Genomic DNA, 11,638 nt, shown 5'->3' on the forward strand with positions numbered 1-11,638 from the left:
AAGAGGTTGTAGTCCTGGCTACTCAACAACTATCCTACATCAAGCGTGGTGCGTGCATGCGTGCGTGTACATGTGTGTTTCTGGAGGAAGAGAGAGGGGGGGGGGGGGGCACAATTATAATAATAAGTTCAGATTCATCAGAACCGGCTGATGACAAACTGGAAATGTTCCACAAATGTTCACAGAGCGCACGCACACACTCTCACGCCCCCTTGCTTTGGCGGCTGAACGCGGCGTTCTTGCGGTACCTGGCGGTTTGCACCTTGCGGTGCATGTGCACCGCGCCGATCATCGCCTCGCGACACGCGTTCAGACAGGCCTCGTCGCCACGTTGCACTTCCACCATGTTCACCGTGGCAACCAGCCAGCCGTAGCGACGCATCACGTCGGCCTGGCGATTGAGCAGCGCGTCCGGCACCACCTCGCCACCCTGGGTTACCAGTGTCTGGTTACTGGCCATGGTGAGCAGCGCCACCGGTCGTCCGGGCAACAGCTTCAAATGATTCGAACGCAGGATGTAGCAGCGGAACTTCTCCGGCCACGGTAGCAGCTCACCAGTGGTCAGGCTGACGAGTGCGGCGGCCACGACGAAACCGGAGTCCACCACCTCGTTAACCCGCAGCAGCGGGTAGCGCTTGCCCAGCTCGTAGCCGAGCCGCTGCTCGTGCTTGAAGCGCTGCAGCAGGGTGACGATGATGGCGTGCGGCAGCGCGGCTGGCTTCTCCGGCAGCCGGTGCGTGAGCTGGGCGAGCTCCACCACGCAGTCGCTCGGCAGCGACGCCGGCTGCGCGTGCACCGCGTCCTCCAGGCGCTCGCACAGCGCCGCCAGCGGGCGCGCCGGCACCTCGAATCTCCGTGCCATGAACGCCCAGCAGAGTGTGATGAGGTCGTGAAGCGACGCCTCGTCCACGTTCCACGCCTGGCACTGGTCGGATTCGTCGGCGGCGGCGGCACCGTTATCCAGCTTTTCAGCCACCGCCATCATCATGCGATCGGCCGGTAGCTCCATCCGGGCGGCAAAGTGCACCAGGCGCGCCACCTGCGCAACGCTGGTCAGCCGCCCGACAAACACGTGGCTCTCCAGGTGGCGCAACAGCTGCTCCAGCACCAGCTCGATGCGCATGCCCAGATTGGTCAGGGCCACGGCGAACTCCGTGTCCGCCTCGACCGCCGCCGGTGTGACGTCTCTAGCGAGCAGCGGCACTCCGTCGCCGATCTTGTCGACGACGGCCGTCACCATGCGCCGCCAGTCGTCGCGGTGCTTGGCCAGCTCGCCGCTGCGGCTCACCGCCACCAGAAAGCGCATGCAGGTGCGCACCAGCGCGGTGCTCAGACGCGCACGCTCCACACTGTGCGCCAGCCGCTCCGCCATCGTCTCCATGACGACCCGGGTGGCTGGCTTCGAGGGCCGCGCGCCGATGCAGTAGATCTGCAGCGCCACGGCGAGATTGCGCTCGTCCCTCACGCCCAGCTCGGAGATGCGCTGCAGACCGGTGGCGACGAACCGGCCGAACATGTCGGGACTGGTGGCCTGCGCCGCGTCAAACGCCATCTTGTTCTCCGAGAACGCCTTCAGCGATTTGAACGAGAACTCTTTGCTGAGCACGGCTAGTACTCCGTCTGTGAGCACGCGCCGATCGAACCGTGTATGCGTGCCGTGCGCAATCTCGGCGATGAGGTTTACACGCTGCTCCACCGTGCGGTCTCTCAGATCCAGCATGAGCTCCCTGACGGCCGCCCTGAGCGGTGTGGGCGCGTCCGCATCCACCGCCACCTCTAGGCCGGACTGCAAGTCCTGCTCATCAGCTCGAATGTCGATCACCGAACCAGTAGCAGCCTGCTGCGGTTGCAACTGCTGTTGTTGCTGATATGCTAGTGGCAGTGCTGACTCGCTGATTCCTTGGCCCGTCCATCGTCGCCGTGGTAGCGTAAACACTGCGCCACAATGCGATGAGACCAGCCTCGACCTGACAAGCGTAATGCTCGCCCTGCCAAGCATTTCGGGCGTCTTGCTCCGTTCAAAAACAGCACTAAATTAATTTTCTTTCGAATGGAACTTTACCCATACTCCGTATCGTCTAAAACAGCAGCGACACGAGCATCTCTATCCAGCAGCCGATCAAACTAGAGTTCTCATTGTGCATTGACTAAAATAATAAACAAAAGGGTCTACGAGTTTCATTCATGCCACATCCATCTCTTTCACTTCACATCAGCTCGGATGAAAATGAACGATTTCGTTTTTCACTTTCTTGCAAATGTTTTTGAAACGATTTTTTTAGTTGAGGAGCTCAGTTACGTCATACCGCATCGATGACGTCGACGCGACGTAACTAAATAACTACTCTCTTGAAAGAGTTTCAAAGACAGTTTTTCTTGTCATCATGTCCTACACAACACGATGAGTTACACTCAGTACAGTATGATCTGTTTCAATTATTTTGACGTGACTGGCTACCCAAAGTCAACTGCGCAGTTGGAATGGCTGGATAACCGGATGCAGTTGAAATCAGTCAAGGAACCAAGCGGATGGTTTGCTTCTACATGTACATGGTGATTGATTGATTCATTGATTGGTTGACAGCTTTGATACGAATCTGGTAACAACTCAGCTAAAGCCCTCATTCTCAGGGAGCAGAGCGCAAGCCCAGGGCAAAATGTCACTATTAATACTGTGTGGGGGAGAGTATTAAAACTGTGTCATAGATCAGTTGTAGCTGAGACTGAAGGCTGTTCTGTACGGGTTGATTGATTGATTCATTGGTTCGTATTTATACATTAAATTTTAGGAAACTTCACTTCTCAACTCCAAAAACGGTTTGTTCACTGCGATTCAAATTCAAATTAAGAATAACATTGCACCAAATGTTCGGGCCTGGCCCAACATCAGAGTAATGAAGGACAAAATCATCCATTGCATAGGTACTTATTCTGTCCCTCCAGGAAATCGCGATTCCACGGATGCAACAAATTTCGCGATTTTGGCCCAAACCCGCGATTTTCAGCAAAATCCGCGATTTCCCGCGTTTTTTGTTAATTTCTGCACTATCTCACATTTTTATGCACTTTTCACGCAGTTCTTTCCATGATCCTGTAGGTTATTTGCACCGTACGACTCCCGAGTAGATATACGATGCAACAAATTTCGTGATTTGGCCCAAATCCGCAATTTTCTGCAAATAATTCCGCGAATTCCTGGCAAGTTCTGCATCATTCCGCCCTTTTCGTCGCATTTTTTGTTACTTTCTGCCGCAATTTCTTGCGCAAGTTTTCGAGAGTTTTTTCCGCAAATTCCCGCAGGGACAGCTTATTGAACTACATGTATAAAGACAACAACGAATGACACTGAGAAAGTTAACAATCATATTGGTGTGAATATGTTAGGTGAAGAATAGGAAGGAGGTAAGTGTAGGTGGTGTATGTCTCAGCGGTAAGGTGTTTGTGTCGTATTTATCTGTCCCTGCGGGATAATTTGCGGAAAAAAGTCTCGAAAACTTGCGCAAGAAATTGCGGCAGAAAACAACGAAAAATGCGGCGAAAAAGTGCGGAAAGATGTGGAACTTGCCAGGAATTCGCGGGATTATTTCCAGAAAATTGCGGATTTAGGCCAAATCACGAAATTTGTTGCAAATTTGTTGCTGTAGAATCGCTATTTGGGCAGTAATCTGTAGATCTACTCCAGGGAGTCGTCAAATATGGTATTTGACGACTCCCTGATCTACTCCACTATCTCGGGAGTAGTAAGAGTCGAGTCTGCAAAAAAAACCAACACGAAAGCATTGCGGGGGAAAAGTGGAGAAAGCCGCGGGTTTGGGCCAAAATCGCGAAATTTGTTGCATCCGTGGAATCGCGATTTCCTGGAGGGACAGATTTATCTTCAAAATAACATGAATCAGAAGTATGTGGGCCCTGAAATCAACAAAAATAACGTGAAACTCGGATGTTGAGTCAATACATTGTAGTATAAATTATGTAAAGAGAAAAGGACCTAAAAGTTACTCGTTGTCGCACTATCTGACTGCGTATTATCTCGTTACCTTGGTGGACTGTTAGTCATAACTAGTAACTTCTCCTTGCTAGGTCCTTGTCTCTTTACATAAAAATAATATGGCAGGTACTACTAGCAGCCTAGCCTAATGGCAACAGACCCGACGTTATCCGTCATAATGTTGATTGTGCTCCCACCAACGGAGCTGGCTGGCACACATGCACACGCACGCACACCAGCACCAACACACACACACCAACACTCGCACGCGCACGCACACACACACACACACCAACACACGCGCACGCACACAAGCACAGGGAGCAGCACGGATTGCAGAAGACATGCATTCCATATATAGAAGGCACAAGAAGTACAGAAGAAATGATACCTGAACAAGCTTTCGTTCATGAGCTAGATACAATACTTTCCCAGATGACATGACCGCTTTGACAACTATTACAAGTTCAACGTTGTGCGTAGCGGATTCAAGGTTGCAACGATTATTTATAAAACTAATTTGTAATAGATTCATGTGGTGGTAAAAATAATTATAAAGTAATGTTTCTGGATACCAGCAAACTGGCGAACACGATATCCATTCCATGGGTCAGTGTCGAAGACACTAGCACCTGTGCGGTTAAACGAAGAAAAGCGCACGTTCCAGTGCACGTAGATTTATAAAGCTAAAAAAAGCTAGAAAGATACAGAAGCGCGGTAAACAACTCGGTGTGTGCTGTCGAGTTGGCTTCGGCAGGTGCTGCTACGAGGACAATGGGAAAAAGGGAACTGCCGGTAGTTTGCGTCGGTGCAGCGCGAGTCTGCAAATGTCTGTTAGCCTTTACAGGCGCGACCACAATAATGTGTTTGAATCGGGGAGTAGTAAAATAGCGGCATTTTACTACTACTACTACTCCGGCGGTTAGAATTGTATTTCAAAGACCTGGCCGCTGGCGGTCAGATCACATGCCGGCTGTGATAGTGGTGTGTTTGCCGCGTGGCTCCCGGCCGCTAGAGCTCGGTCATCGCTCGTCGGCTGTGCCATTGTGTGCGCCGCGTCGCTATTTGTTTCCGACGCCACCGGCGACGGTGAGCTAGACGTATCACCGACAACGACCACGTGGGTGACGCCCTCCCTGGTGCAGACGGCGCGGATGGAGTCGGGCGACGAGCTTGTCGACAACAGCCTGCGCAGCCGCTGCTGCTTCCGCTGGCTGACGGCCTGTGGCGATGGCGGGGAGCCGGCAAAGTCTGTTGGTAAAGAGCTGGCGATGGTGGTAGCCTTCCTCCTCGTCGTCAGTGATGGTGGGCTGTCCGGGTACGGGGTGCGGATCAAGTTGTCGAAGCAGATCATCGACTTGTGGCGCGTGAGCTTCTTCAGTCGGTCGGCGGGCCGCGTGTCCACGGCCGTCGAGATTATCCGCTCGATCGACGTGTTTGATTGCCAGCGCAACAAGCGTGTGGAGTTGACCCGGCGCCGTTGCTTGCTCGACATGGCCTTAGCGACACGGTTGCTAGGCAGCTTCCAGGCGTCGGCCGTGCCGACAACACCACGACGGGGTGAGACCAATGTCGACAATGATGATGATGACGATGTGTCACATGGAGACCTGGTGTCCACCGTCGTAGTACTGCCGTCCGTTGACGACGAGGCGTCGTCCACGTGCTCGCGTCTCGGAGTGCACGTCATGTACGGCGACGTCATATTGTCGGCGGCCATGTTTGCTGCCATGGCTGCCGACGGGCAACTGCTAATCCTGCTGCCTCTGCTGCTCCTATGATCAGCACAGCTGCTTGTGTGCTGGTCACCATAGCTGCTTGCTCGATCACTATTGTTGCTTTTCAGATCAACACAGCTTCTTGTCTCATTACCACAGCTGCTTGTCAATTCTCTTCTGCTCCTCTGTTCAACACTCCTGCTTTTCTGATCTCCACTGTTGATTATGTGATCACCACGTCTGCTTGTCACTTCACCACTGCTGTTGCTTGCCACTTCTCTGCCGGCACTGCCATGGTCTATGCTGCACACCGCCCTGTCCTGGATAATCTTGCATGCTGGCTGGGGATGTGGCTGTGGCATCGTATCCGAGGCCATTGCATGCGTACGCTTGACTGGCTCCTGGGCGCCGCAGTACGCTGAGCGCGCGGGCGAGGTTTGCGTCGCGCCGCCGATGCTTCTACCATCGCCTCTGCCGATGTCGTCGTCGTGGAGATGGCAACTCCCCGTGTTCACGGATATCGTGGGCGCTTGCTGCTTGTACACGGGCTGCGTGAGGGCTGGTAAGGTCACAGTCGTCTTATTCGACACCGCACTGGTAGTGTTTCGTCGGCTGCTGCCACCGCCGCCTGCTATAGTGTCCTTCACCGGGATGTCCAGCGGCGTTGTATACGGATTCATGTCCTCGGTCGACCTGGTGATCGGCATCGTGCTCGTACGCAGCAGCACCCTCGGTTGCGCCTCGGGCACCACCCCCGCTGGCGTTATCTCCGCCGCCGTGGCCACGCCGGTGTCATCATCGTCGCATGTTTCCAGCGTATTTGCTGGTGAGTGAGGGCGCCGTGGCTGAGCCCTGGAGACCTTGCAACGCCTGCTGCCACCAGGCATGCTGCGAAAGGAAGCCAGCGGCTTCCACGTCTCTTTCGACGACGCAGGCTCCGTCTCCGTCTCCCGCTGCTCGCACAAGTCATCGATTGTGAACGGGTAACTGTATGGAGGGTCGTCGGCAATGTTTTTGTCCTTTGACACCGTATGCCGTCGGCTGCTTGTGCCCACTGAGAACATGCTCTTAAGACCGCGCGCCGGAAAGATGCCGACACCGGCAGCGGTGCCACTCGCTGACAGTACCGGAGGTAGCCTACCCGACGTGTACGACTGTCCTGCTCGGCGTCCCAGTGAGCTGTGTTTGTCGCCGGCGTACACTCTGCCGCTGCTGCTTCTTTCCGCCGCCGAGGACCTGGCCTGTGGCTTGCTTTCGTCGCTTCTCGGATCCTCCACCAGGCTCCCTGTCTTTCTCTTCTTGATCGGCGGCGTTGCACATTGCATGCTGTCGTTGTTGTTGTTGCTGTTGTTGTTCGGACTTGCGTCCGGTGAGACGGGAAAGCTATTGGGACCTTGCCGCTGGCCTGAAAGTGAGGCCTCGACCAACAGGGCGGCCCGTTGCAGCGAGGGCGCGCCAACGGGAATGGTATTGAGACGCTGCTGCTGTCCTGAATTCCTGACCTGTCCTGAACTCGAGGCCTCGGTCGACAGGGCGGCTCGTTGTAGCAGGGGTGAGCCGGCAGCGTAGGAGTTGTAATGGCTATCAGACGTGGTGAGCACGGTGCTGGTGGTGGAGGGGCTATCCAGGAGTACGCAGTGCGGATCGACGCCGGTGGGCGAAGGCGATAGCATAACCCCCGTGTGCGTCAGAAACGAGTGCGTGGACGACAGGCTACCCCCGGCAGCGTCCCACTCACGCACTATGGGTGTGGTGGCGGTTGCCGTCGCCGACGGGACGGCCATGGGTGGCCGACCACACAGCGACGATGTATGCGCGGACCTCCTCGCGCTCGCAAACCCTCTCCTGTTGCTGCCTCGTCCATGCCCGGTCCAGGCAGCATTGTCCTCGCCAGGAGACAGGTCCAGAGCAGCATTGTTGTTTAGCGCGGCAAAGTTCATGCCGAAATTCGAGGGCGTGTTAGTAAACGCAGCCGAGGAGCTACTACCGGTCAGATCGAACACGGACGTCATCGTTTCCTGCTTGACAAGCGTCTTCGGCAGCAGGGTGTCGAGTGCTGTCTGGGACATGGCCACCGTTTCCGTTGTGTCCTGCCGCTCCAGAGGCTTGCCGCTCGCATCCTTCTCACTGCGCATGAAACACACACGCACACACACACACGCACACACGCACACACACTCACACACACACAGTCGCAGAAAATGAGCAGAGAAACAGGACGGTGACAGTAGCAGCAGCATAGACGCCAACAGTGGCATTGGTAGTGGCATTGGCAGTGGCATTGACAGTGGCATTGGCAGCAGCAACATTGGCAGCAACAGTGGCAGCAGCAACAACAGCGGCATCAGCAACAACAGTGGCAGCAGCAACAGTGGCAGCAGCAACAGTGGCAGCAGCAACATTGGCAGCAGCAGCAACATTGGCAGCAGTAACAACAGTGGCAGCAGCAGCAACAACAGTGGCAGCAGAAACAGTGGCAGCAGTGACAACAGTGGCAGCAGTGACAACAGTGGCAGCAGCAACAACAGTGGCAGCAGCAACATTGGCAGCAGCAACAACAGTGGCAGCAGCAACAACAGTGGCAGCAGCTACATTGGCAGCAGCAACAACAGTGGCAGCAGCAACAACAGTGGCAGCAGCAACATTGGCAGCAGCAACAACAGTGGCAGCAGCAACATTGGCAGCAGCAACCAACAGCAGCAACAACAAGAGCACACACGTACAGTGTTTGATTAAAAATCTGCAATGCCAGCAACTCAATGAAAGCAACACAATGCCAGCAACTCAATGAAAGCAACTCAATGCCAGCAACTCAATGAAAGCAACGCATATGGTAAGTTGCTTATATAATACAGAGGGTCTGGCAGTACTATAAGCAGTTCGACTACTTCAACGGCACAGCTCATCCCTCTGGCTGTTCGTTTGGAGAAGGAGGGGAGGGGGTGGAGAGGGGAGGGAGTTGAATATTTGAAATTTCTGAAGAGAGGTTTTATAGGAAGGAAAAGGACCAAGGAATTAAAAGTTACGCTATATTAAATGTCCACTAACACCATCAGGTGCTTTTCAATCAGCTCATGCGATAACATTAGAGGTTGCACGACACTGACCAACGGTACGTTCATGGTCACCACCGGTGTTTGTAGTATTTGAACCAGGGACCCTTGCTTATGGCCACCATTAAAAAATGGCCCGGGAGTAGGAAAATAACGGTATTTTACTACTCCCTCCTTTTTTGCCATGGCCAGTATCGGTCTAGCAAGACTAAGCCATGGTCTACATGTAGTCGACGACAGACTTACTCGGCACGTCTCTGATTCACTCTATCCCTGTGCAGATGGCCCGGAAGTAGTAAAATACCGTTATTTTACTACTCCCTCCTTAAGAGGCCATGGCCAGTATCGGTCTAGCAAGGCTAAGCCATGGTCTATATGTAGTCGACGACAGACTTACTCGGCAAGTCTCTGATTCACTCGATCTCTGTGTAGGGAGTAGGCAATAGCCGCGAGCAGGAACAAGAAGCTCGGGCCGACGATGCTGCTGAAGAGGAGAGGAGTGGGCAGGGCGATCCCGGACGAGGTGGCCGTGTCCGTGGCTGTACAGCCGTGCACATGAACAAACAAACAAACAAGCAAGCAAACAAGAGCACACACACAGTGTTCCTTCATTGGGAGATCTGGGGGGGGGGGGGGGCAGTGTCGGATCCAGGAGGGGTTCCAGGGGTTCCATGGAACCCCCTAAATGTCGTAAATGTACTACTGGCAAACATATGCGTGTCCATGTACATGTATCGGCTATTCAGTTTTGACTAAACTGGATTGCAGGAACCCCCTGTAGATATCGCTGGATCTGCCGCTGGGGGGGCTGTAAATTGTATAGGACTATTAGAAGACTTCCCATGCATGCCCTGCATTGATAGCTCACACCTCCTCTACATGCCCATGCGTATCCCCCACAATAAGAACAAGCTATCCCGCGACACAAGCATTAGTTGTCTGATGATTGCCTTAGCATTTAGCTACGTGCATGAAACGCAGCGTTACAACGTATGTTTCTATAATTGGTGAAACCATTCTTTTTGACCTTTGTGGACTATTAGAAGAGATAGTTGGTAGATTCTGATGTTTTGTGATTGGACCTGAAACGTGCACATGCACGCACACAAATACACACGCACCCCCCCCCCCCCCCACGCACCATGTACACACACACACACACACACACACACACACACACACACACACACGCACACGCACGCGCACAGAAATGCATACATACACAAATGTCTGAACTCAGAATACGTGTACACCCACTTACTTGGGCTGTGTTGGGTGGATGGGTTTGAAAGTATTGTGGATTGGTTAGTACCTGCAGTGATTTCACAAGTATACACACACACACACACACACACACACACACAGACATACACATACGCATACCGTAAAGTACCGTTGTTCCGCCCCCTCTCTAATTCCCGACCCCTGTCGATTTTCTACCTGTGAAGCGACTCCGGCGTATACAACGAAATACGATGTTGAACCGACGCATGCACTGCTGTACACAATATGTGCCAATCCAGGATGAAAATATGCACAATCCAGCACATCGATTCTGATCCTCTACGTTGTTGTACATCGTACTGCACTTGACAACCTTGATCTAATTCCCGCCCCCTGCCGAAAATCCAGCTGGGAAGCGACATGGTGTGCAGTGGCGTGTCCAGGATTTGGCTGAGGGGGGGGGGGGGGGGGGGGGTTGCGGCCGGGATCAAGGCGGGATGGGGTGGGGGTAGATGACATCATGGTACTGTCCCAGGTCAGCCATTTTGAAAACCGATGTCAAGAAGCTCCTCCTGTAGCCCCCTTCTTCAACAGTTATTCACCCGAACGGCCCCAGAGACTGTTCCGGAGGATCAGCGCACCACACGGGGACAAGTGTCGAACTTGCTTCAAGTTCCCTTTCTTCGTGGGCCTGCGGGACGATCGACCATGATGTTTCGGGGAAGCATTCTCTGGAACGCTCTCCCCTCTGATTTTAGAGTGATACGTGTCCCTGGTCCCTTCCGAAAAGCTCTTTCTGCCATTGATATACTGGCTTACTTTGTGAATATCCTCGTTAAACTTTTATTATCTGCCATAAATTCCAACCTTCTCATCTATCACATTTGTGCATGCATGTCTATAAAATCAACGACGTGTTCCTGACTCCATGAGATTGTCTTTCTATTCTTTGACTCCATGAAATTATTGTCTTTCTATTTCTGACTCCATGAAATTGTCTTCATATAAATTTTTCCTTTTCTTCTTTTGGTCCTTTCTGTCTTATAATTATTATTATTATTATCATTTCTTGTTTTCCCTTGCATATCATCCCTTCATCATTCTGTGAGAACCTGTCCTATGGGCAGGTGAGAAGGCATCTCTGCCTGCTCATTTGGTGAAGTAAAATAAACAACAACAACAAGCCGTAAATCTCACACACCACGAGCAGTATTTCTGTACACGCAGCAACAATGTACATTGTAAACTTCAAATTTGCCGTTAGGTGAGCGAATCAACTGCAATTATTTATGCGAGTCCAACAATTTCTCACCGCTCTCAAAGAGTCAAAGCATCCTTTACATAGGCAGCGGTACTTGTCACTGTGCGCTGTTCTTCATGTTCTGGCTACTCGCTGACAACAGATTCTTCCGCGTCTGGCGGAGTGTGACTGTCAGTCCGCTCCGAAAGTTCAACTGGAATAACAGCGACTTCATCACTCCCACTGTTTGCTGTTGGAGCGGCAGCAGGAGTTGCGCCGCCACAGGAACGCTTTACAAAAATTCCAGGCTCTGCTGGCTAGAGCTTGGCCTTTTGGGATGTCCCTGAGACATCGAAGAAAAGCCTTCGAGTCAACCAAAACACGATTCGAACGAGGATGATCGCCTGAGCCCTCG

General features: G+C 52.8%; 1 protein-coding gene across 1 annotated transcript; it reads right to left on the bottom strand.

The window, feature by feature from the left end:
• Window positions 1-4,363: 4,363 nt before the first annotated feature.
• LOC135824896 (serine-rich adhesin for platelets-like) lies at window positions 4,364-10,080 on the bottom strand. The gene is made up of 3 exons (XM_065337641.1): window positions 10,021-10,080; window positions 9,157-9,298; window positions 4,364-7,833 (listed from the first exon to the last, which is right to left on the bottom strand). The coding sequence occupies exon 3, from the start codon at window positions 7,773-7,775 to the stop codon at window positions 4,911-4,913; it is 2,865 nt and encodes a 954-aa protein (XP_065193713.1). The 5' UTR covers window positions 7,776-7,833; window positions 9,157-9,298; window positions 10,021-10,080; the 3' UTR covers window positions 4,364-4,910.
• Between the last annotated feature and the right edge of the window lie 1,558 nt (window positions 10,081-11,638).

This window comes from Sycon ciliatum, chromosome 9 (assembly GCF_964019385.1).
Source record: "Sycon ciliatum chromosome 9, ocSycCili1.1, whole genome shotgun sequence".
Taxonomy (NCBI): Eukaryota; Metazoa; Porifera; class Calcarea; order Leucosolenida; family Sycettidae; genus Sycon; species Sycon ciliatum.